At 40.4% G+C, this 26,287-nt stretch overlaps 1 protein-coding gene across 2 annotated transcripts; it reads left to right on the forward strand.

The window, feature by feature from the left end:
* Positions 1-2,450: 2,450 nt before the first annotated feature.
* PTGR2 (prostaglandin reductase 2) lies at positions 2,451-26,087 on the forward strand. 2 transcript variants are annotated; one of them, XM_063289874.1, is made up of 10 exons: positions 2,451-2,647; positions 11,422-11,501; positions 12,463-12,581; positions 13,432-13,623; positions 14,493-14,663; positions 15,539-15,748; positions 20,999-21,120; positions 22,412-22,499; positions 22,807-22,846; positions 25,336-26,087. In XM_063289874.1, the coding sequence occupies exons 2-10, from the start codon at positions 11,465-11,467 to the stop codon at positions 25,398-25,400; spliced, it is 1,044 nt and encodes a 347-aa protein (XP_063145944.1). In that variant the 5' UTR covers positions 2,451-2,647; positions 11,422-11,464; the 3' UTR covers positions 25,401-26,087. The 2 variants fall into 2 exon arrangements, with proteins under 2 accessions (XP_063145944.1, XP_063145945.1); XM_063289875.1 differs by lacking the exon at positions 2,451-2,647 and adding an exon at positions 8,402-8,446.
* The last annotated feature ends 200 nt before the right edge of the window (positions 26,088-26,287 follow it).

Raw genomic sequence — 26,287 nt, forward strand, 5'->3', positions numbered from 1 at the left:
TAAAGGTGCAATACTTCTTTCTGGTCTGAGCCTAAGTCCAATGGGGGGGAAAATATTCATTTGGGTCACAATAAATTCGTTTATCATTTTAGGGGGTTGCAGAATTGCTAAGTTTCAGAACTGCTGGGCTAGAAGATTTCAAACCAGTTAATACTGTAGGTCCACTGCACAGGCCAACGTTAATTGCTAACAGAACTACTACGTTGAAATGTAGCTGGCTAATTGGTGGCTCAGTGTGTCATGTGAACCCAGTCAGTATGGTTAGCACATTGTTCAGTTAATCATGGGCTAGCAGGTTGCGCAAATATACCCCTTGCCCTCCCTAGTGAAATATACTGGGCTAAACACAGAGCCAATAATATTGTCTACTACTACAAATACACTGTTCTGTGGTACAGTAGTAGCATGATAATTCTACATATTGAGCAGTTCCCTATATTAAAAGCTTGGCACAGTGAGGCAGCTGCCACATGGAGCTAATTAAAGCATCTAGTATGTACAGAGTGAATTTGCTCTTGTAATATCTTTCACATAATAGAGCTGTCCCTATCCTGCCACAGACATGATGCCAGCAAATGGTGCTGTCCATATTGACCAGTGTACAGGGCATATTAAGGTCACAGATGGGAGGGCTGCTGGCTTTGTTTCCCTCCCCTCTTACCAAATGTCATCAGCCAGTGGGAAAAACATACGCTAATCACTCTCCTTAACACGGGATGGCACTAAATTTGAGAAAGAGGCAAGTTTTGACGGACTGCTAGTCCAGTGGGTTTACATCTCTCAACACTTGCTCTGCTTTTGTGCAAGTGTTTTGCACAGGCGAGTTCAAAGGAAGCCCAATTATCAGCTGATAGTTGGGCTCCTTTGGACACAGGTTTTGTGCTGTTCCAAAAGTGTGCTAAACCACTGTTCAAAAGCAACCCAAACAACAGCTGAGAGTGGTGCCATGATTCTCCCTTTCTCGCATTCTGCCCTCTCACCACCCAGGTCAGCTCTTGTTCTGCTGATCTAGGTCTCCAGGCCTAACAGGTTCAGGGGTAGAGCCCAGTTTGAAACAATAGGACTTTCTGCTGCCCAAAACAGAATGCCTCTGGAACACAGACCAGAGACAGCAGGGGAGGGGGCACACCCATGCCTACCTAAGTGGCCACCCTAGAGGTCACTTGTGACCCTGACAAGATGGTGAGGGAAGCATGTCAGATTATACTCCTGGGGAAACCCACCCTACTTGTTGCCTCTTTAAAGGTGAAAGCACCACTTTAACACTAGAAAAGCTAAATATGACTTTAAGCTCCTTCAAGTAAGGGTTGGGACTGAGATTAAGAGAGTGTCATGCCTACTTGCCCAAAGAAAAGAGGCTGCCAGAACAAGTTCATGCGATGATACATGCAAGTGGGAAAAGGACCCTGATGACCTCCATCTTTGTAGACCTCAGTATGTCTGCATTTCAAATGGCAGGTTTTCTTTAGGCCAGTTACAGATTTCACAAAGAAATAGGAAGGCAAGAACTCATTGCAACAGTTCAGTACAAGAACTCTGCAACCCGTACACCCTGCAAGGTTGCAATATCTCCAAAATAAACCTTCATCAAGCTTACTAGAAGGCTTGCCAGTATTATGTAAGGCACTGCCACATGTCCGTGGGTGTTGGGAGAGCTCCCTGCCAAAGAACCCTCCCCAGCACGAAGAAACCACAGGGCTGCGTAGCCTCTCCGAGGCTCTGTTGCAAGGCTGGTCCGAGAGGGCTTCTCGCTCTCCGCCCTCATCCAGGCGGCAAGACACAGGGAAAGCCTGCCCGTTTCCCAAGGACGACGCCCGATCCTCGCCCACGGAAAAAGGCAGCTTCGTACTGCGCTGCAAGGCAGGAAGGGCTGTTTCTGGTTCGCGCTTGCAGCCGCGTCCCGTATCTGGAAGAGCCGCTTCCCCGTCTCAGCTCCCCGCTCTACCCCTGTGTTAACGGCAGCAGCAAGGGGGCCTTCACAGGAATGCTTTGTCCAGGGAATAAGCTCGGCCCAAAGATCCTCTTCCATGCGGAAGAGCAAAACAAGCCACCACCACCCGGGCTCCTCCAATGTTTGTTTCATGTGCGGCGCGTGGAATCCGAGGCAAAATTAATCGCGCGGCCTCTTTTCCAGGGCGAAGCAGCACTTGGGAGTCTCCCAAGAGGAGCTGCCTAAAAACTGGGCTAGTTTAAAAAAGGAACAACAACCGCCAACTCGTGTCAAGGGCTTTCGTAACTTTGCTCTCCCTTCCCCGCCGAGGGTTCAGGAGGCCACCGCGGCCGCCCGCTTTTCCAAAACTGCTGTCTGTTCTGCTGTCACTCGCTCAGCGCCTGCTCTGCCCTGTTCTATATTTGCATAGACGACGCAGACCATCCCTCCCTCCCTCCCTCCCTCCCTCCCTCCCTCTCTCTCTCCTCGTAAACTTTCTCCTCTAAGTTGCTCTGCTTGGAAAGGAGCAAGAGGAGAAAGGAGCAAAACGGAAGCCCGGCGTACGCGACCTGCTGGAGAAGTCCACGGCGCCGAAGCCCACCGAAAACCCAAACCCAGCGCGGAAGGACGAGCTCACCTCTTCAGCTCTGCAGGCTGGCAAAGCCGTCGCCGCCGCCAACCAGCCAAACGAAGCCAACGCCAACTTCGCCTCTTGCGGTAGGATTCTGGGAAGGCGTCACTTCCTAGAGTGGTAGATTCCGAAACTAGCTTTTGCAAGTCGGTGCCACCTCCTCGCGGTGCCCGGTTCCTCTGTCTCGACTGGCCCCCTCGCATGATGGTAGGCGGTGGTTATCGGGAAAAGGAAGATTTCCGAACTGGGAGCTCTCGGGGTTCATTGAATTGAGCCCAGCATACTTGAAGCGCATTTCACTCCTGAACAACGAGCCCAGCTTTGCGCCAGTCCAGTTATAACTTGACGCTGGCCAGCGCCCCAGACGAGCCAAGTTACTTGGCACCTGAGACAGACAGTCCTACAAGCACCTGCCGCCTTCCTTTCAGTTCTGAACAAGAGAATTAAATAAGGTTGCTGCCTTTCTGCAAGTCAAATCCGGCTGAGTCACTCACCGCACTCTGCCTAATGCGTTCTTCTTCCCCAACCTGACGCTCTCTAGGAGCCTTGGAAGTATAACAGCCAGAAATTTAGGGCGTCATAGACCCAACATCTGGAAGGTGCCCGGTTGGGAAAGTTTGGCCTAATATTAAGACCACCCCATGTCACCCCTGTAAATCGGATTTCCTGTGGTTTAATTTGTTCTTGTGCTGTGTGTTCCTGGTAGGATTCTGTACCCTTGCAGGTAAAGAGACAGGCTGTAGTTACAGTGTACATTTCAGCCTAGTGCACTGTGCAGATCAGTCTTATAAGGTTAATTCATGGTTCTTCTGTGTGTGAACCCAGAAAATTTCGGTGAGTTAATCATAAGTGTGTTGTGGGAATATAGCCAAGAAATACTGCCTATTATTTCTTACCTTTTCTACCAGTTTTCAAGATGCAGGAGCCAGGTTATATGCTGATAACCTGACATGTACTTTTACCCCTTCTCTGGCTGTGTTCATACAACACTTACCCTTAGTTAACTGAAACATTGTTTATGGAATTAACCCTGGGTTCACACATTATACCTTATGGTTTGTGTAACTGGGGTTTATTTAATAACCACAACTGATTGGGTTTATGAAGTCCTTCAGGCCAAACCAATCACTTTGCCAGTGCTAATATGACACACCTACCCATGGTTAACTTGTTGTATGTCCTGGGCAATTTCTCCAGCACCTTGGCAGAAGAGTTTTTTTCTCCCTCAGCAGGCCCAGAACCATCGTCCCAGCTGTTAGTGCATCTTGCATGCCAGCCTCCTGCTTAGGCATCTCTCTGCCAGCTGCCTTGTGTGAACCAACCTTTCTTCCCTTGTGCTGTGAGTAGCAGAGGGAGGATATGACCCCTTATCCATAGGAAAGGCCAGGAATAGGGCCTTTGCTGTCTATGGTACTGAGCCCAAAGGATTAGGAGTACTAGGCCAGCGTGTGGTGTGTTGTGCTATCACTCTGTACAGTGTGCTATCATTTTGTGTGTAGGAGAATGCTGGAATATGTCCTCACTAATCTGTGTCCATTGGCTCTTTCCCAATGTAGGTTATATGTTGGCATAGTGTTGGCTTTTCTGTCTCTGTTTGGTGCTGTTTTCTGGACTGGATTAGGCTCAGTGGATATAACAGGTGGCAGCTATTCCATCTACATAACAGGAGCAATGCTTTTCCCCAGCCCCAAAAGGGGTCATCGCAGTATAAGATTGCTTTCCTAATCGATCATAGGAATGTGCTCTTCTGCAAAGGCAGCTGTAGAAATGGCTAGATAGTTTTCAGTGATATTGCTCTGTGTATATTTTACACATGGAAATTGTCAATTAAAAAAGGGAGATAGGGTAAGAAATAGTTGGATAGCATGCTATCTTGGAATAAGAGAAGGTTGTAAAAATATAATGTAAAACTTTTTTTCCCCACATGGTATTCTGAGGCTAATTTCTTTGAATCAAAAGCTTCCATTTCCTTTTTAATCTGATCTTCATGCAAATCAGAGCAAATACTGAAAATATGCAGAATGCATATAAATCCACAAATATACAAGCCATACAAGAACTGTAGCTGTATCTGACAAGAGTAGGAACTCTCCCACAGTTACGGTACTTTACCCAGCAAAGACTAATCGCATATTTTAGAAGTCTGGTAGACTTTGCAACACAGAGGCTGAGCCCAGGAAAGTGACTGAAACAAACTAACTTGTTTTATTCTTAAAAAGGCACATTTTTAGGCAAACTAATTTATATCCCATCTTTTAGTTAGGAGCTCCTCTAGAGCACTCCTCCTCCAGCTGTCTTGAGACAAGAGGAGTAGAGAAGGCAGAAAAAAGGGAGATCTCACTAGCTCTAGCCTAAGAAAGGAGGTTATCCCTTTGCTCTGGACTTAAAAAATGTTTCATCTCCTTTTGCCTAGGGAATGGTTCTTGCCTATTTCCATCAAGGCCATCTTCCTTACTCTCTACACTATGTACAGATAAGTGCAATCACAACATCTCTACCAGAGATATCACAGGTAGATCATTAGCTTAAGCTAGGTATTCATTGCTCAGAAACTCTGTAAGACTCCAGTGAGAAAACAGGATCAAAGCAGGCTCAAAATGATGAACTTGATTTTTTAGTGAGACAGCATAGGGCTGAGTACCCTTGGGATGTTTTGGGTTACAATTCTCACAATCCCTTTTTGGAAGGGTTGATGGGAGTTGATAAAAAAAATATCTGGAGGGTTTTAACCTGCTTTTTCCTGCTTTATCTGAGAGTGCAGCTGCATCCAGAACAATGGAACACCATCTTTTGGAAGAAACTACTGATAGAATCTCCCCTTTGTTCAGGCTGAGTTTTAGTCTATTGGTCCTCACCCAGCCAGTTACTGACTCTATGCTTGTCTTGATTTATTTGTTTTAGCTCTATTGTACTGTGCATCTACTCCACTATTGTAACAGATACTTTAAAACTGGACAAGAGAAGCTGACAGGCAAGTCTATCTCAGTTTTGGCATATGTTACCAACAGAAAGCTTGAGGAAGGAAGAACTTATACCGCAAAGAGCGGGTAGCTAATGAAGCTTAAAGCAAAATCATCCAACATGGTCTCAGTAGAGGGTGAACTATGATAGCTTTTCCTAACCTGGAGACCTCCAGAGGTGTTGGGACACCATACTGACTGGAAATATTGGAAGATGTAATTCAAACACATTTCAGGGGTGGGGAGATGGGCAAGAATTAGGAGAAGCTGAATGATTTACATGTTTTGATCAGAAATTTGAAGGCATAACAAATGCTAATAAGAATCTAGCTTTATCAAGCTCTGAAAATCCTAGTTCCTTAAATGGCATTAGAATTTGCATCTATAATGAAGAACTTTATGAAAATGATCACTACTTGGCTATGAGGAAAACACCACATAGATAGACAGACACACACACACACACAGATACACACACACACTTAACTATGGATCATATTTATTATTTAACTTGAAGGGTGACAAGAGAAGGTTTGGTTACTTATTATCAGTCATGCTGGTGACATGGATTCTTACAGAGCTCTTTAGCTAATGGCTTTTCATTCCTTACATTTTTTCTGCTCCAAACCCATATTGGGTTTTTTTTTTCTTTCATTGCTGCAGCTGTTGTTGCCATGCTGTCCATACTGTTGCTATGATTTGCAAGACTTCTGTATTTGCTAGATCATGGTTGTCTCAGATTAACAGTAATACCATACTTTTCCCTTGTAGCCTCCTCCCTCCGGTTTCTAAATAAATGAAAACAGTTTAATAATCAGGAATAGTTTTGGGAATCTAATACTTGGTTGTAGAAGTTACAATTTTTGTGGGGGGCAGAAATTAGGATGAACCTGGTAGTACCTTTCTAAACAACACATTGTATTAAAAAATGTAAGCTATGCTCACAACAGCTTATACCTTAATGTGTTGTAAAAGGTGTTACCAGACTCCTTCTGATTTGGGGCTACTATAGACTAACATGGCTCTTGTCCTACAATGTCTATAATGTGGGGCAAAGTATCCTACTATGGAGTATAGCTACCTCATATCTAAAGAAGAAAAGAAAAGGATTGATTGATTGATTGATTGATTATGTGCCATCAAGTCAGTGTTGACTCTTACCAAACACATAGATAGATTTTCTCCAGGAACCTCATTCCCCAACTAGTCCTTCAGGGTTCCAACAGTGCTGTAATTGAATCCATCTGTCTTGCTGCTGGTCATCCCATTCTTCTCTTTTCCAGTATTATGGAAATCTCCAGAGATAGGTCTTCACATAATATGTCTAAGGTATGATAATTAAAGAAGAGCATATACTTTTCTGATAAGTTGAAATGAAAATTAAAACAGCTGCAAGCTAAGAAAAGTTGGACCTAATTAATATTTTATGGAAGACCACAAGGAAAGCCCAGGGCTGTAGATTAGACTATATGCTGAAAATAAGATCCCCAAAGAAGGCAATGGCAAGCCACTTAGTTGTCAAGAAAACTGCACAAACTGTGTCTATGCTGTCAGGCTTAACTTAGGTGTATATGGGTAAAAGTAGGTCAGTAGCATTCCTATCTGCAATGCTGCATACTGCAGTCTAACCCTTCAGGGTAGACCAGATTAGGAAACCAAAGTTATGAATGCTAATACAACTTTAGTATAAGAATACAGTAACAGAAACTTGCAAGTCTGAATACACTCCCCTCCACTTTCTTTGTGAGAACTAGGGAGGGTCAAGTCTGAGATACTTTCTCAAATTATATTTCTGCCTCAGACTCAAATTTCTTTTATCTGACCATTGTCTTGGATGTGGCTCTTCTTCCTGTTCCTCAAGGTCATTCCTACCTCCCATTACATTGCTATGTTCACACAGCCCATTTACAGTGATGAACTGAACTAGGGTTGTTTCAGTTTCCTGAGTTCATGTGACACATTCACCTATAAATTAATTGCATGTTTGCCTAACACATTAGAGTAAAATGTGATTGGCTGCTTTGTATTAAATCCATCTGAACAATTAACCAGAGAAGAAGGTTAATATTTGTTCAGAAATAGTATAGTTGCTTGGGGTAGATTTCATTTATATGCTGTCTTTCAGGTCAAAATTAACATACAAGATGGCTTAAACACACACAATCATAACTACTCCCAAATAAGCATACTGACCCACCTTAAAAAGCTTGCTTGTGTGGCACAAAATGACAGATTTTGAAAGCCTGAATTTTATTTTATTTATTTTAGACTTTTGAGTTTGCCTAATAATAAGGGTATTTTTTAAAAAATGGATCCTGGATTTTTTTCTTCTGGCCAGGACAACTTACTTGGTATGTCTAAATAATAAAAAAATGCAATTTACCATGTTCACCATTTAACTTGGTGGTGAATCATCCATCATTACACTCTTTTACTCCACAGCTCACATAAAAATCAGCAAGTATTCCAGGTTAAAGAGCATATAATTGGATTTGTCCCTCCTTTCTTTTTATCCACACAGCAGCCCCAATTTTATCCGGCGCTGAAGCCCACTAAATTAGTGTTTCAACCTTAAAAGTTGCCAAGGTTGAAAAACACTGATCTAGATTTAATGAGACTTAATCGCCTGTGTAAGATTTCAGCTTAAAACAACTGTAGTAATAAAAAGTGACTTTGAGCTAATGCAGGAGAAGACTGCAGTTTTGGACACACATATTCAAGAACACGCTGGCCCTTTCTTTCCCGTAAATATATATAAAGCTAAAACAAACTGCCTTTTCTCCATTGCCCTTTTAAGTGGCTTTGAGGATTCTTTCATTTCCCTTTTAAGAGGCGGGCTCGGCCAGACAGATGTCCCTTTCAGCTCGATTGCTCCTGTGACTTCTCTGACCCAGAATCGTAGGTGGCAGGAGACTCAGATCTGGGGTGAGTAAGAATCTGGGTTTGGTCCAGATGAGAAAGTGAGATAAGGAGAGAGGAATCCTTTTGAATCTACTTCAGAGTACAAACTTCTTAATAGTTAAAAGTTCCATTATATTCCACAGTACATCGGTTGCTAATGGGATTATGCACTTAAATAAAATTTACTTCGAGCTAATGTGTACTGAATAATGACACTCCCCACCCCAAAAATCCCATTTGACTTTGGACTTTTTAATAGTTGTGGACAGTATGAATTACATCCCCCAATGTTCCTCATGATTTGCTGTATAATGATGAGAAAAAAGTCCACATTTTCTCCTGTCATGAAGTTCTTAAAAGAAAAGAAACCAGGAGACATAAAGTGAAATGGGACAAAGAACTCTGTCTTGCAGAGGCCACTTAAAATAACCACCTTTCAGGAACTGCAGGAGTATATCAGCACCAGCCCAGGAAGGAGAAAGCCTGCATAAGTCTAACATTTGTAGGAATGTGTAGGAAGTTACCTATTGTGTTTTTATGTCTAGAATGAAAGAGGAAACTTTGTCATGTTTGAGATGGGATGTGCCTCATGTATTGAAATGCTAAATTCAAAAGATTGTGGACAGACCTTTTTGACCATTTTGTTTTTCTGGGATTTTTCTAAACTCAAGGGACATTTTTTTGCTTGCTTGCTTGCTTGCTTGCTTTCAGCACTAAAGAATTATGTCTGCAAAATACATATAACTATGTTATCTATAACCCTGTATGGGAAAATGTTTGATTATGGAGCTTTTCATGTTGATTCAGAATATAAAGACAATCACATCTGCAAGAGATGAACTCATGGATGTTTTTGGTGGAGTTTAATATCTTGTTGCATTTTTTCTGAAGACTCTAACCAGCCTTTTACCTGATCCCCACCCCAAAATGATAGGGAAATTGCAATCATATGCATACTTATAGGATAGTATCCAGCATCGGCTTTCAGTATTAAATGCATCAGATTGTAGGTTTATGTTGTGTATTATAAATTTGGTCATTAAAACCCTTTTTTTTTAATCAGCAAAGGAATGTTGAAGAGAAATTGCATAAAGGGGCTCAAAAGTCCATTGTCCATTAGCAGGATAAGTGTTAGAAAATTGAACAGAATGGGGTAAGATTCAGTGTGAGTTGGAGGAAGATATGTTGCATTTAAAGATAGACCAGATCAGGCTAGCGGCTGCAGAGAAAAAAAATGAGAAAAATTTATCCTGTTCATCTTTAGGGGAATAAGTATTCTATGCCCCTCTTTTGCTTCCTTAGCAGTCTAAATGATCCAGAGATACTATTAGGAGTGGTAAAGAATTTCAGAAGACACAGTCTACATGCTTTCCCTACCTTGTTTTAATAATAGAACTAAAGCTGCTCGTATTACATTTCAGCGTGTGGTAAAATTTGGCTTCAGTGGGATGGTGTCGTAACGCCACCTTTTCTTTCTAACATTGGGAAAGTTATCTCTAACTGAGGATAAAACTGCTCTGAATAAGAACTTTCACTGCAATAGATTCGGGGAAGGAAGGATTCTCAGCAAGACTTGACTGCTTGCTGAAACATGCCCAAGATTGCACGTTTAAGATTTCACAATTATTAATTTATAAACAGTTTTTTAAACAAAAATTATAAACACTATTTCTCATTTAGTATAATGTGCAAACCCAGCCAAATATGTTTTATTCAATAATCCATGACAAAACACAATCACACTCTGAAACTGATGGATATATCTGAATGTGAAAACTGAAGTTCAGTTCTCAAAAATGAACTAAAAAGAACTATGAACACTTAGAAAATCATTTAGTACTGCATGCTCCCTGACTGAAAACTTAGATTATCATGCATCATTGTCATGAAATTCTCAATATGATAAAACTACCTTACTGCATATTTGAATGTCTTATTTATTTCCTGGAAATGGTTAAAAAAACACTATTAGAAATGGCGTGCATGCTGTTGCCCAATATGTTCCCCACATCCTGTGCCTTTGATTTTTCCTACCCATATGTAGGACTTTTCATCTCTTCTTGCTGGGTTTTGCCCATTGTTCCAGCACATCTGGAAGGACCAGATTATGAAAGACTGATGCGGAGTCTTGACAATGTCAGCTAAATCTCTTTCCATAGGGAAGAAGGCAGCTTAAAATGTTTTCAGACACTGAGGCTGTTTAGGATGGGCTTCCTGCCCACTGCAGGAACAATCTCAGGGACAATATGGCAAAAAGCTAATATAGATTGTATTTTTAGCATGAACTTTTGCTTGTCTAGTTTTTAGTGAGACATTTTAGCACTTCTAACTATTTCTCCCTTCTACATTCTGTGCTTTGCCAATCTGTTCTCTACCTTCTGTATCTGTGAACTTGTTTCCTATCAACAAACCTGCACATTCTAGAGGCTGTGAAGAAAAGCAGTGTTCTGCACTGTTTCCTGACAAATGCTCCAAGCCATGCTACATTGTCTGTAGTTTCCATGGATTGGCAATGCATGGCCAATGACTGTGTTGTAATGATCCTATGCTGATAGGCACTCAATCCCTCCCACCTCAGTTCCTCTGATTTCACCTTATTATTACCCTAAAAAAAGGCACATAACTCTTCATAAGCCAAGGGACACATTTGCTAGAAGCAGCACCCCCCAAAGTAGAAAGGGCAAGGGAAACAAGAAGGGTAAAGCTGTGGCAAAAGCTACATTGAATTTGATTTACATTTAAATTGATATTATTGATTCCATTCCCTGAGTGTAATTTTTTTTTCTTCCTGGTATGTTAAAAATAGAACAGTTGAACAGTTTTTAAGGGGCCCTGGAACCATACCCACAGCTTTCAGGAAATATGTATGGCTCTTAGTCATACAGGTCTACCATAAAACCCAAACCATATCCCTGTGTTTTTTAATTATTTGTTAGATTTTTAAACAGCTTATTGGCAATTGCCCTCTAGGCGGTGTTAAACATTGTCTGTTTTTACAGGGAAGCTGATTTTCATCTGTGCCATATTTTTGCTGGAGGGCTGATGATTATCCAAAGAGTGGTGCTGCATTCACGCCCTGGTATGTTTCTACTTGATGGAGAACACACTTGACATTGATATCTTTGTAGAACATTGTAAATGGGAAGAGAAAAGGCATAGAAGAGAGGGATTTCTGATCTGCACGTCCAAAGGCTTGTGGGAGCCTGTTGTGTAAGTCTTCAACAAGACATTCTTAGCAGGCATTTTCTAAATACAGGTGCATTGGTGAGAATTTTTCACTACTTGTGTAAGAGCAAAAGTGTATAAGCAAATAACCTAAGAAAGATTCCTGCTGTTTTTGAAATGTGATACATGGAAGGGGCTGTAAGCAAGTCTGTATGTTATAAGCTATGTATATATTCATGACTCCTAGCAGTAGCTATAAGCAATATTTACTGCCAACAACTTATTCTTAACTTTGAAATATGGACTTTGAGGTTATTGTATTTGCATATTTTCTTCTGCCCTCTTGTTAATTTCTGTTCCATCTCAGGTTTGTAAAGCAGCTGGCCATTCTTGCACTAAAACTGGTGATATCTTTTTCCAGCTTTTTCACATTAAACATGCTGTGCATCACAAACTACTTTATTAGGAATGAGGTTCTTTAAATATATATGTCATGTTGAAAATCAGCATGGCTGAAAGGAAGAAAGGCTATGGAGGAGAAATATAAAGAGGCTGGGAAGAATTTGTAAAGATCAGGATGGTCCAAGATATATATACTTGGACCATCCTGGTCCAAGATACAGACATATAGATACATATTTTATTATTCAAATTTCTATTACCGACCATCTCCCCCCAAGGAGGGGGACTATATATATATATATATATATATAAAAATCTTCAAGGAATGTAATTCAGAAGGAAACACATGCTTTGGTAAGAAATGTGAGTCCTCTGAGGTCAGATGTGATTGTTCAGAAATGCTGATTTAACTCCCATAATCTCAAGTGGAAGGAGAGACCGAGCTGTTAAACCTGTAATCTGACTCATTCTAGGCGTCAGTGGAGTGCCAGTTGCAGAAAACTTCCGTATGGAAGAAGCTACTCTCTCAGACAAAATTGCTGAGGGTCAGGTCAAAGTTCGTACGCTTTATCTGTCTGTGGATCCCTATATGGTAAGTGGGCATAATAAAAATGCAAGAATATTTGAAGAATAATTGGCCAGTTGGTTTCTCATGTGAACTGCAAGTCATGTGTGTCACTGTGAGATGGTGATTTACGACTCTAGTAGATGGGAATATTTTGCTTTGCATAAATGCCTATGACCACAATTGTAGCACATGTAACACACACATTGCAAGATATTTGGCAGGTACTTGAGTTTTTGGTTTTTCTCAGAAGTGTTCATGAAGGTTGCTAATCTGACTATGCAGATCAGCAACCTGCTAGTATCAGATTAATTCTCCCAGTTATATTGGCTTCAAAAGTATTGCAGCTGCTACTTTTGAAGCCAATATAACTGGGAGAATTAATCACAGCAGATCTCTGCATTTATGTAAACATCTATGCCATATATTGCTTCTGTTATGAAAAAGTGTACAAATACTCTATATTGTAATAAAATCAGCACTGGAATTTACTTCAATTATGTGAAGTAAACTTGGAGTTCTTGGTATAGCAACTTCACTAATTACATCACTTTAACATCAGAAATTTGTGTTGGATAATTTGAATTACTGATTTTCCCCAAGACATACTCTATAACCCAGAATAACAAAAAAGAGATAATTTAGAGCATCAACCAACCTCTTAGTCTATCAGTAATAAAAACAGGAGCCTTATGTTTCCTGCTTAAGCTTTTAAAGGATTTCTTGTGTTATTTAACAGTTTCCAAGGTTATGTGTTTGTTCTGACTAGCATTGAAATCCTTGTAGCTTCTTGCATTGGCCAGCTACGTGTGTCTTGACAGAGAATGAAAGGATTGTGTGTTAAAGGATTCTCTCACTACAAATAACTGTCTTTCAGCGGTGCCGTATGAATGAAGATTCTGGGTCAGACTATCTCCAGGCTTGGAAATTGTCTGAAGTTACTGATGGAGGTGGAATTGGTTGTGTGGAAGAAAGCAAAGATGTGTGTTTTGCTCCAGGAGACTTTGTGACTTCCTTTGCCTGGCCCTGGCAGACTAAAGGCATTTTAGATGGAAAGCAACTGGACAAGGTAGCATTCCGTCCCTTGTTTACATTTCATTTGGAGAAAAATGATGTAGATCAGTGTTTCTCAACCTTGGCAACTTTGAGGTGTGTGGACTTCAACTCCCAGAACTCCCCAGCCAAAGTTGAAGTCCACACACCTCAAAGTTGCCAAGGTTGAGAAACACTGATGTAGATGATGTATTGGAGTATGCCCTGACCTCTAGCAATAGGTGGCTAAAGACTATGGATATCTGTGGGGAGGGGGTTGAATGGAGACATGTGCATGACAGTGTCACAGGAGCACTGCAACTTATTTGCATCAAACATCAGGTGGCAAGTATATAATGGCAACATGTGTGTGATGATGTCACCGCAGTTTGTTGAGGACATCACTGTCAAAGAACAACCCTTGCCATTTTCTATCATCTGCACAGTTGTCTGTGGAAAAGCATCCAATTTGGTACTGGAAATGTGATTTTTAACTGAATACCAAAGGGACAGTGTTATACTTCATATAATTTGTGTGTGTGTGTCCTTCAAGTCAGTTTTTTGACTCCTGGCAACTGCCCAAACAAGTCCCTGCAATTTTCTTGGCCACGCTTTCAGAAGTGGTTTGCCATTGCCCGCTACCTGGGGCTGAGAGAGAGTGACTGGCCCAAGGTCAGCCAGCTGACTAAGGCAGGACTAGAACTCATGGTGTCTCAGTTTCTAGCCTGGTGCCTTAACCACTACACCAAACTGGCTCTCAGAAAATCTTTGGACCCTAAAACTTCAAAAAAAAAAAATACGCCAACCTTGAAACTTTTCAAAAGGATCCAGCCAAAGAATCTGAATGGATCTTGACTAGAGTGACAATGTTTAATCTAGTCTTTGAAAACTTTTATTTTTGTTCAGATCAATCCACATCTTGTAGATGGACAGCTTTCCTATTTCCTGGGTGCAGCTGGCTTGACTGGGCTGACAGCTTTGCTGGGAATCAGAGAGAAAGGACATGTATCTCCAGGCTCTAATCAAACCCTGGTTGTCAGTGGAGCTGCTGGTGCTTGTGGCTCCCTGGCTGGGCAGGTAAGAAACTTCAAAACCAGCCTTGCATCTTAAGGATTGTTGTTGGAGATGAGATTGTTCTGCCTGCGAGTCTCAAAATTCATATTATTTGGACACATGGAAGCCACTGTGATATTCCCCCCCATACTTTGGGGACGGGCAGACTCTGTCCCATGGGATATAGACACCTCCAGTACCCTGTTTGCAGCTCTTAAAGTGCCCTGAAGTGGGTTTGGGCTCTCTGGGGGAAATCTGGGGACATGGTTCAGAGATACAAGAGTATCTTAAGCCTTGCAGAGGTAAAAGTACCCATTTATCCTAAAAACTTCTCCAGCTCCACCCCACCTGCAATCAAGCCAATATTCCCTGTTTTGGGAAGACTTAGGGGCAAAATGGGTGCAAGTCCTAAACATCCATTCAAAACTCTGCAAACCAAGATTTTGGCCCTCTGGTAACATCATGACATCACCAGCCACACCCCCTGTGGTCCTTAGAGGCCTTTATTTTTTAAAAAAAGGACTTCCTTTGATCACAAAATTTTAAAAATTGCCTACCCCCATTTTGTCTTGGTTCCACCTCATATGCTATGTGAAACAGGAAGAAAGCTTCTTTTAGCACCAACAGTCTCTTCTTACTGCTGAAAGATGTGGGGATGGCTGATATCATTTGAGACTGTGACAGAGAAGGGCAACAGGTTAAAAAATCCTTTTCCCCATTCCATGATTGTTGCCCAGTTTGGCCCTCTTTCTCTATACTGGCTCCTTGTGAGAAAAGATACATACAGTGATTATTTTGTAACTGAAAGAAATATAGATTCAATTTTTAAAAAATCCTTGTGCTGCAAGACCAGTTATTGCAAAAAGCTGACTTTTTGTAATGGTTTTCTGCTTTCAAAGATAGGTCTCCTGGAGGGCTGTTCTAAAGTAGTCGGTATTTGTGGCACAGATGAAAAATGCAAGGTTTTGGTCTCTGAAATGGGCTTTGATGCTGCAATCAACTATAAGAAAGAGAATGTGGCACAGCAGCTGCACAAACTTTGCCCAGATGGAGTGGATATATACTTTGACAATGTTGGTGGAGACATCAGTGATACAGTAATAAGTCAAGTGAGTGTGCTGGGTCTTTTTTTTTAACTCTCTTCAGGCATTTGTGTGAATGTATGGAGGGGTCAACGTGGGGAGAGAAAGATATCCATGTGCAGTCCCACTCCTGCTCCCCACATTCAACTTGTTTTGGCTTTAATGGGAGTACAGCTCTCCACAGTATCCAGGACCCAAATATTGCAGGGTCCCAGATGGCTGGAAACTGGAGAAAGGGCAGGAACTGTATGCACAACTCTCTTCTCTCCCAATTTTGAGCTACCCATGAGTCCTTATCCTGGCCCAGAATGCAGTGGTGTGAGAAGTTACGGATGCATAATCAAAGGATCACAAGGTTAGGTTGGCATAGCATTCAGATAATCAAATCACCAGCTTTTCTACATCAAGGTATAGCTGCTCACCAAATCTGTCTGAACCACACTTAAGAGAGGATTAATTTTCCATTCAGGAAAGCTGAAATGGATTTGGTCTCTTAATACACTTTCTAATATAATTGTTACCTAAACTTGGCAGATATTTATGAGCAGCTAACCTGAGATAACCTCTTCCAGAAAATTAGAACCATCGGAGGTAAATTCCAGGCAAAAATGGGTATGATCAAAAACAAAGATGGCAAGGACCTAACAGAAGAAGAAGAGATCAAGAAAAGGTGGCAAGAATATACAGAAGACCTGTATAGGATGGATAACAATATCGGGGATAGCTTTGACGGTGTGGTCAGTGAGCTAGAGCCAGACATCCTGAAGAGTGAGGTTGAATGGGCCTTAAGAAGCATTGCTAATAACAAGACAGCAGGAGACGACGGCATCCCAGCTGAACTGTTCAAAATCTTGCGAGATGATGCTGTCAAGGTAACGCATGCTATATGCCAGCAAATTTGGAAAACACAAGAATGGCCATCAGACTGGAAAAAATCAACTTATATCCCCATACCAAAAAAGGGAAACACTCAAGAATGTTCAAACTATCAAACAGTGGCACTCATTTCACATGCCAGTAAGGTAATGCTCAAGATCCTGCAAGATAGACTTCAGCAATTCATGGAGCGAGAATTGCCAGATGTACAAGCTGGGTTTAGAAAAGGCAGAGGAACTAGGGACCAAATTGCCAATATCCGCTGGATAATGGAAAAAGCCAGGGAGTTTCAGAAAAACATCTATTTCTGTTTTATCGACTATTCTAAAGCCTTTGACTGTGTGGACCATAACAAATTGTGGCAAGTTCTTAGTGGTATGGGGATACCAAGTCATCTTGTCTGCCTCCTGAGGAATCTGTATAACGACCAAGTAGCAACAGTAAGAACAGACCACGGAACAATGGACTGGTTTAAGATTGGGAAAGGAGTATGGCAGGGTTGTATACTCTCACCCTACCTATTCAACTTGTACGCAGAACACATCATGCGACATGCTGGGCTTGAGGAATCCAAGGCTGGAGTTAAAATCTCTGGAAGAAACATTAACAATCTCAGATATGCAGAAGATACCACTTTGATGGCTGAAAGCGAAGAGGAACTGAGGAGCCTTATGAAGAAGAAAGTGCAAAAGCTGGGTTGCAGCTAAACCTGAAAAAAACCAAGATTATGGCAACCAGCTTGATTGATAACTGGCAAATAGAGGGAGAAACTGTAGAAGCAGTGAAAGACTTTGTGTTTCTAGGTGCGAAGATTACTGCAGATGCTGACTGCAGTCAGGAAATCAGAAGATGCTTAATCCTGGGAGAAGAGCAATGACAAATCTCGATAAAATAGTTAAGAGCAGAGACATCACACTGACAACAAAGGTCCGCATAGTTAAAGCAATGGTGTTCCCCATAGTAACATATGGCTGCGAGAGCTGGACCATAAGGAAGGCTGAGAGAAGGAAGATCGATGCTTTTGAACTGTGGTGTTGGAGGAAAATTCTGAGAGTGCCTTGGACTGCAAGAAGATCAAACCAGTCCATCCTCCAGGAAATAAAGCCAGACTGCTCACTTGAGGGAATGATATTAAAGGCCAAACTGAAATACTTTGGCCACATAATGAGAAGACAGGACACCCTGGAGAAGATGCTGATGCTAGGGAGAGTGGAGGGCAAAAGGAAGAGGGGCCGACCAAGGGCAAGATGGATAGATGATATTCTAGAGGTGACGGACCCATCCCTGGGGGAGCTGGGGGTATTGACGACCGACAGGAAGCTCTGGTGTGGGCTGGTCCATGAAGTCACGAAGAGTTGGAAGTGACTAAATGAATAAACAACAAACCTGAGATAATACCATTTTCTTTTCCAAACTAAAGCAGTATGGGGTCAAACATTTGTCGAAACCTATGTTCCTGAAAACTGTGCAGTGTCTTCTTTTCAGTGTTCCATCACATTTCTGGAGTTTTGCTATCCAACCAACATAAATATATTTATTACTTTCATGCCTTTAATTTTATGGTTTTTGCCAGCTGTGATTTCTATTGATACAGCATCACCAAATGTCAAGCAATGAATTCAAAAATGTTTTCCATCAAGATTGCAGTAGGTTTTTTCCTTTGCATTTTGTTTGACTTGTGTGACTGAAAACTTTTTTTCTTGAAGATTTTCTGTATTGAATTTACTTCTATTCTCATCCAAATTAAGTTGTGCAGGCGGTATCATCTCCATCACATCACCTTCGGTATCTGAGGTATGCTTAAAAGTCTGGCTAAAGTGACAATGTGACACATATGACTATGTTTGCATGACACACCACACACAAAGACATTTTAGCTTAGTGTGTAACATGAAGTCAGCCAGTGTGATTACTTTATTGCTTAGTGTGTCTAGTGATACCAGAACAATTGGATTGAGTAAACTGTATTTAAGTTACCTATGGTAAAGATATTGTGTGCAGACAGTCTTGGTCTATATCTATCTATCTATCTATCTATCTATCTATCTATCTATCTATCTATCTATCTATCTATCTATCTATCTATCTATCTATCTATCAGGCTTGTCACTGCCCATCTCCTCCCACCGGAGGGACTCTGGGCGGTTTAGAACAAAATACTCACTAAAACAATAAATATATAAAATGCCTTATAAAATTCCCTATCATTAATAAATATAAATAAGAGTAAAGTGAAGATGGCTGTGATCTCATTCAGTCTTTGCGTGGAAGGGGTACTTCAAGGCACTAGCCAACACCAGGCATGACTATTCTCCTCCCCACCCCAGGCCAGGTGGCAGAGCCAGGTCTTCAGGTTCCTCCGAAAGGACCACAATAACATAAAAGTGGCACATGTGTGATAATGTCATTACATTCTATAGATGCTGCAATTATGCATTTGCTTTGTGACATCCAATGCAGAACTAAGTTGTGGCATTTGTGTGAACATCATGATGTAGGGGTCATCAGTTGCCACCTTTGCCCACCCCATGGATGCCCATGCAGTATACAGTAACTGAGATAAAGAGCATTTGATTTTGTTTTACTCTTATTCTTCCTGTAGAAGAATAAATGAAACATATTGCTGGTTGCTGCAGCAGAATGTAGGCCAGACAAACGGGATGTTCTTCTGCTCTGTTTCAGTACATGTAATAACAACACACTGTTCTTTTAACTGTTCTCTTAGTCAACCCCTTGCTCTTAAACATTCTATTGCAATTCTGTTGCATGGTTTTCAAACGGTGCTTCCAAGGGATCCAGGGTCATGCTTTGGCCAGCAGCCGCTTGTTAAGATGAACTGTGGGGAAGAGGCCAGTGTAGAGCAAAGCCTGCCCCCTCTTTCTGGAAAGTCTAGCCGTTGATTCTCAGGAGCAGCACTTAGCAGCATTAAGCTCCAACTTGCAGAGAGTAGGAGGAGACTGCTCAGGAAGATTTAGCAATGTCCTTGTCCCATCACTACATTGGTTCTTACATATACAAATCTATCTCATTTGGCTGAAAATTGACAGAAGGCTGATTTACTCCATCCATCATCGTCGTCTTTGCCTGCTTGCTCCAAGGACTTTTGATTATCTTAAGAGTTCCCATGCATTTTTCTCAATTTATCTTCTCACAGCAGCTGTGGCTCCAGCATTTTCTTCACTAGTTCCCATCTGCAGAATGCAGTGTAACTTTTGATTCTCACTGGAAATGAAGTGTCTGCAGAAGGAACTTCATTATTAGTGCAGACAAGAAACAGTTAGACATATTACTCTCTGCCTAACCAACTCATCCTCTATGACAGTGTTGCTCAACCTTGGCAACTTTCAGATGTGTGGACTTCAACTCCCAGAATTACCCAGCCAGCCATGCTGGCTGGGGAATTCTGGGTTTGAAGTCCACACATCTGAAAGTTGCCAAGGACTGCTCTAAGAGATGCATAAACAGGACAATTATATTTGGATGATCCCTAGGTGGTGCAAGGACCTGAGATTTATGTTTCTCTGTTGCCCCCTAGTGGTCATTCACATTTTTGCAGGTCAGATACAGCAATACTATGCTCTGGCAATATCTTGACATTTTGTATTCGGCCAGCTAGAGAAAAATCCTCACAATTTTTTAAAAGATAACTTTAAAATAATGAAATGTAATGAGTTGGCAGATATGCCGTCTGAATTATTATCCAAAAGAATAAGTGAACAAAGGATGTGATCTCATAGCTTTGTTTCCTATATGTGTATCCTCAAACACTTTCCAAGATCCTCTGTAACATGCAGAGAGGCAGGATTTAGGAGTATAAGGTCTTTGTTGGTATATGCTTTTTTTCTGTCAGAAATTTTAGCTGCAGAGAAGTTACCATGGTAACAAATCACTTTGGCAGGGTGAGAAGGTCAGATTTAATTGTCCTCAGGTTGGGGTGTGGAAAAGGATGACCATATGAGGTAAAGCTGCTGATTGCCTGAGGGAACTTGCCACGAGAATGTTTTAGTTTCGTTTTTTGCAGCCTCTCTTCCAGCAGCAGCAGCAGCAGCAGCTCGTTCAGCTCAGCATGTGCGTATGAGCTTGTAAAGTATGTCTATGTAAAAAGCTTTTGTGCCTATCCAGGGCTCTGGATATGGAACGGTTTATGTTTTATGCTTTTTATAAATAGACTTATTTTTATAGAAATGCCTGGTGTGTTTTTTCTGATCTCTTGGGCCAAACACTTTCCAGCACTCTGAACAGTCTTAAGAATCATAAATATTTATTTTATTCTTATGAATCATCCCATCTCAGTTAGTTATAAGCTGAATGAGTAACTTTCCCATCCATAATGTTGTGTAAGGAAAATACGCTATGAAATATAAACTACCATACCGTATTACTCTTTTTTGTCTCCAACAGATGAATTCAAATAGCCATATTATTTTATGTGGTCAGATCTCCCAGTATAACAAGGATGTACCTTACCCACCTCCTTTACCACCTGAGATAGAAGAAATAAGGAAATCACGGAACATTACTAGGTATTCTTAATTGGTCTAGCCACTATCTGAATGAAACACTGAATGAGATCTGCTGAAATATGTGAATGCTTTTTTTTCTAAAAAATGCCTTTCTAGATTGATGCACTGTCTTTATGAAACAAGGTCACTCAAATTATTACTAGAGTTGAACTTGCAGCATTACAGAAACTGGTATCTGTCAGTGGATTGTCAGTGACAAAGCTCCTTGATAGAAAAACAAAATGGGAAGAATAATTTCCATATAGCTGAGGGAAATTAGAGTTGGAACTACAATAACAAATATGCAGCTAATATAAAACTTTGTCAGCGGATAAATGTGAAGTGCTTCCAGTAGCATTCAATGTCTCAAATAATGATTTTGAGTCTTATTGACTGGAGAATGAGAAATAATTTTGTTCTTTATTTGCACATATCAAAGGTTCATCTGTTACCTGGAGAAGGCATGTAACAGATATTTGATGAGAAATTTAAACTGATGCAGGAATATGTTGGTCCAACCTTTCCTAATCTAGTGCTTCCCATATGAGTTGTATTAGAACTCCCCATTGTTCCTAGTGAGATTAGAACAAGAATTCTCATTTCTCTATTGCATCAGAAAGTCAGGTACTCCCTGTTTAGAGATGTATGTTTTGCAGAAGGCAAAGGACAGGCACAAGTTACAGTAAAAAACAAATTCTTGTGTCGGTTTTTGAATGACATAGATGTAAAGGTTCTAGTGTCCCCATGTGCTAAGATATACCTTCAGATGAACCATTTAAATTGTGTTTAAATCTTAGACCAATTGGATTACCATTTCCTGACCCTTTAAACCAGTGTTTCTCAACCTTGGCAACTTTAAGATATGTGGAGTTCAACTCCCAGAATTCCCCAGCCAGCATGGCTGGCTGGGTAATTCTGGGAGTTGAACTCCACATATCTTACAAGTTGGCAGGGTTGAGAAACACTGCTTTAAACTAGCTATATTTGCTGGATTGTGTTGCCATTTCTATCTGCTACAAGGAAGATAGAACATACTTGCTCTTGTTTCTACCCATGACAAATTTGGTGGCTTCTGCACTGAAGCAACAATCTGACCCATCTTTATTTTCGACTATAACCTATTGAATGACATGTAAATATTTTTCTGTAGAGGACAGTTACGTTAGGTTGAAAATTTAATTATTGTCCAAAATGTAGAATTGGAATGGCAATAGTTCCCTTTTGCACATAAAACTGAATCAGAAAGGCATTTTGGAATGTTTTTACTATTTAACATTTGACTACTGAGAGATGTCCATTTCATTCCTCACAGAGAAAGATTCCTGGTTTTGAACTACATGGAGAAATATTCAGCTAGTACTCTGCAGCTTTGTCAGTGGATCAAAGAAGGAAAATTGAAGGTATTATAAAAATCAGTAGGTAAATGGCCCATGGCTGCAAGCAATAATTTCCTTTCATTGGCATTTTCTTATTTGTTGTGGTCACTGCAGCTGAATGAATAACTCATTTCATCTTATCTACAATGAATAGAGAAGCTTTTCAGAAATCATCTGATTAGGCATAACTATCCAAAGAACTGAGATTACAAGACGTTTGTTTTGATAATTCTCCACTGTATTGGCAACTGTGTTTAATGAAAGAAAAAAGACTACATTGCATCAAAAGGGGAAAAAATTAACTTTTTATGCTACTTTTTTCAAAAAACAGGTCAAGGAGACAGTGGTGGAAGGCTTAGAAAACATTGGAGGTAAGAGATTGGTTCTTTCTCCCAGTTGTATGTCCTCAATTAAAATATAGGGAGATAGGACACAGGAAGGTCTCTGGGTTCATCTCTGGCTGCAAATGGCAGAATTATCTGGCCTGAATTTGTGAATGCCATTGCCATTCAGAGTTACGGAATGATACATTTTCTTCTTAATTAATGTGTTTACATTTAAACAATGTGTTTAAAGGTTAGAACAGCTGAATCTAAATTCTACAAAACGAATGGCTCATAAAATACTGTCTTATCATCTTTTAGCATTTCAGACAATTTGAAGAAGCAGCTGTTACATGCTTCTTGCACTATGCATTTACAAATAATTGTCTGGCTTTATTTTTCAAAGCAAAATCGAAATATCCAGAAATGAATAACTGACTCTTTATGGAGAATTTCTAGGGAGGCTTTTATGTTTTATTACATTTCATGTGAATAGTCTGTTTAATTTGTGTAAGTGAACTGGAAAGGCATATCCATGATTTCTGCTACAATCATTTGTTTTGGCCTAAATTGTGATGAAAATAGTATTTTTAACAGCCATGTTGGTTGGGGAATTATGGGAGTTGAAGTCCAACACAAGTGGAAGACACCAGGTTGTGGAAGGCTGAGCTACCTAATTCTCCCCACTATAGGCAGGGTTGGAGGAACAAACTAAAAATTATTTAATGTGAGGGATTTGATTTGGCTGGCCTTGTACCAAACGTTTGGCTTTTGTTTTGAAAAGAGAAAGGTACTTTTAACATACAACAAAATGGAATTCAAATAATTGCATCCTACTAAGAAAGCCATTCTTCTTTTCCATCAGCATAAAATTTCCTCTGTCCTAAGGGATTAATGCTAGCCAGTAGGCAAGGGTTTTCAGTTCATCCTTTATCAATATGTCAATTTCTCTTCTGTGAGACTTAAACATGTAAAATATTGATACCCCTGTTCACTTACTCAAGACAGTTTGCATACAATGAACCCGTATAAGTAAACACAACAGACAAAATAATTATTTGGCACATTCCATCAAGCATGCATTCAAAGACCAGCTGAAATAGATTATTTTGGACATCCAGAGAGGATGATGAAATCTTGGCCTCCATAGATCACTTGAGAGCCTCAGGGCAATTGCAGCAACTGCTGGTTTTACCTCATGCCATGAGATAAAAAAAAGAGCTGGAGCTGATCAGAAGATCTTAAAAGCCAGTTCAGAGATGAGATATATGCATATGCAAAGCCAGGGCTCTGGAGGCCTTTCAGAATAAAGAGTAATCTTGAATTTGGCCTGAAGGAACTGAGACAACTTTTGCAGTTGTCATAGTTCTGAGGCTGTGCGAAAAGCCTCAAGAAAAAAGGGAGGAATCAGAGGAACTATGTAAGTGTGAGGGGGAAAAGGGGCCAAGAAACCAAGAAAGAATTTAGGAAGTCTGTAGACGATATCTCCAAAGAAAAAAGAAGAAAAATCCTGATTTAAGAATGAAACATTTTATTGGAAAAAAAAAAGATACCAAATCTGTAGTTGTTCTGCAGGCAGTCCTATGACCTATGTGTAGAGGGGGTGAATGTAGTCTAGTATTGAGTAATTCCTGAGGAATGACAAAAGAAAACCAAAAATGTGCATGGGGGAGTTGCTGCAAAACCAGCAGTTGCTGCAATTGCCCTGAGGCTCTCAAGTGATCCAAAACCAAAAACCTGCACAAAGTAAAGGCTAGAAGTTATTAAATAGCTCTGAGCAACCAAGGGCTTGCATTATCCTGCAGAATCAGCTGGTACAATTGCCACTGCTTCGCTTCAGCCTGGATCAGTGGGGATCTGCCTGGGGCTATCCTTTGAGCTGAAATTGCTCATGCAGCCACATGAAAGGAAATGCAGAGATTTAAAACTTGTACAGACACTAAGTTTTGGTGAAAAAGTTTATTTAGACTTTCATCACACTAAAGAATCAGGTTGCAAAGGGGAGGAATGCCTGTGTGTGTGGTCCTATGTATATGCACACTTGTATATTGAAGCTTGAGGTGTGGCCCCGATTAAAACAAATCCATGTTGTTTTCTTGGTGACAACATGGAACTGGTATCTCATTGTCTACATGTAGGGTTTGTTTAAAACCCTAGAGTCTAGCCTATTGCCCTACACTTTCCAGATGGGCTTCCATCTATTTATTAACCAGATCCAAGCCTCCTTAGTTTGTTCAAGTTCAGTCAAAAAAGGCTAGTGCTGCTACTTGCACATTAGTGTATTAGAAGTATGCAGTACAGACAGCTGAACTTCTATGATATATCATACACTGTACTAGCTAGGATTGCTTTGCTTCAAAGCAATCCTCAATTACTGGAAACAAATTTGTGAGCCTGAATACAGATTTAACACCAGGGGCTGGTTGTTGAAGGAAAAGTAATGTTCTTTTGTACATCTAAGTCAATTCAGACAGCTTTTGTATTTAAAATAAAAACACCAACATAAAGTACCTTCAATGTTTTTTCCCCCCTTACAGCTGCTTTCCAGTCTATGATGTGTGGGGGCAACATTGGAAAACAGATAGTGCTTGTTTCCAAGTAAAAGCAATTTCTGATCTATTTTACTTGTGTCCACTAAGAAAAAAAATTGTGTAAGTCTATGATTTTATCCTTTATATCTGTATCCTTTTTTTGCTTATTTTTTTTTACTTCTTTTGATTCTCCATTTTTTTCTAACTTCTTTATGTGCTTTTTCTTCCATCTCTTAGAGAAAACATTTTTTAGTCACAATGTGCTTCCTAGCCTTTCTCAAGTGTTAAAATACTACTACTCTGCCACTGCTGCAGTGTAATACAGACTGCATCCATATAATACAAAACCAAGATTAATTTTAGATGTTTGAACAAATGTCTTGCAAGCAAATTATCATGGCTTATTTGGCCACTTTCTACTTTGGTTTTCTTCTGTCTTTGTTCATATCTAGGGGACAATTTCCTAGTAACACTATAGTAGTATTTCTGAGTTCAGACATAAAGGTAAGCCATGGTTGAAGCAGCTAGGATTTGGTAACCAACTTCAAAACAGGTTTTTAAATTAAGGCTTCTCAAAAAATAAACCATGGCGTATTTCCTGGAACTGAGACATTCAAATAAACCAATTAGGCAGAATATCTATTGTACTGACTTATGTTCTGGTATGTATAAACCAAACTATAATCACTACTGAAAATGAAACAATGGGAATCTTTTCTTGTATATAATGCAACAATTAAATCTATTTGTTAATGTAATTTTCTGGGCTGGCCTCCCTTCTGTGAAACACAGTCCTTTCTGGTGCATTAATAGTGAATGCTTTCAGCTGCTCATATTTTCACTGACCTTTCACTGCTACATACATCTATTTAGATTGGAATATTAAACAATAGGAGATATTTCCTAATTATATGAATAAATCATAGAATGAAACAGCCCTAGCTTACACTTTATGGGC

The sequence above is a fragment of the Candoia aspera genome, chromosome 1, assembly GCF_035149785.1.
Source record: "Candoia aspera isolate rCanAsp1 chromosome 1, rCanAsp1.hap2, whole genome shotgun sequence".
NCBI classification, from domain to species: Eukaryota; Metazoa; Chordata; class Lepidosauria; order Squamata; family Boidae; genus Candoia; species Candoia aspera.

Excerpts from the sequence above, each read along its gene's own strand:
- PTGR2 (XM_063289874.1), top strand. The coding sequence starts at position 11,465 with ATGATTATCCAAAGAGTGGTGCTGCATTCACGCCCTG. Across the intron at positions 13,624-14,492 it reads ATGGAAAGCAACTGGACAAG|ATCAATCCACATCTTGTAGA; the intron begins GTAGCATTCCGT and ends ATTTTTGTTCAG. Across the intron at positions 15,749-20,998 it reads GTGATACAGTAATAAGTCAA|ATGAATTCAAATAGCCATAT; the intron begins GTGAGTGTGCTG and ends TGTCTCCAACAG.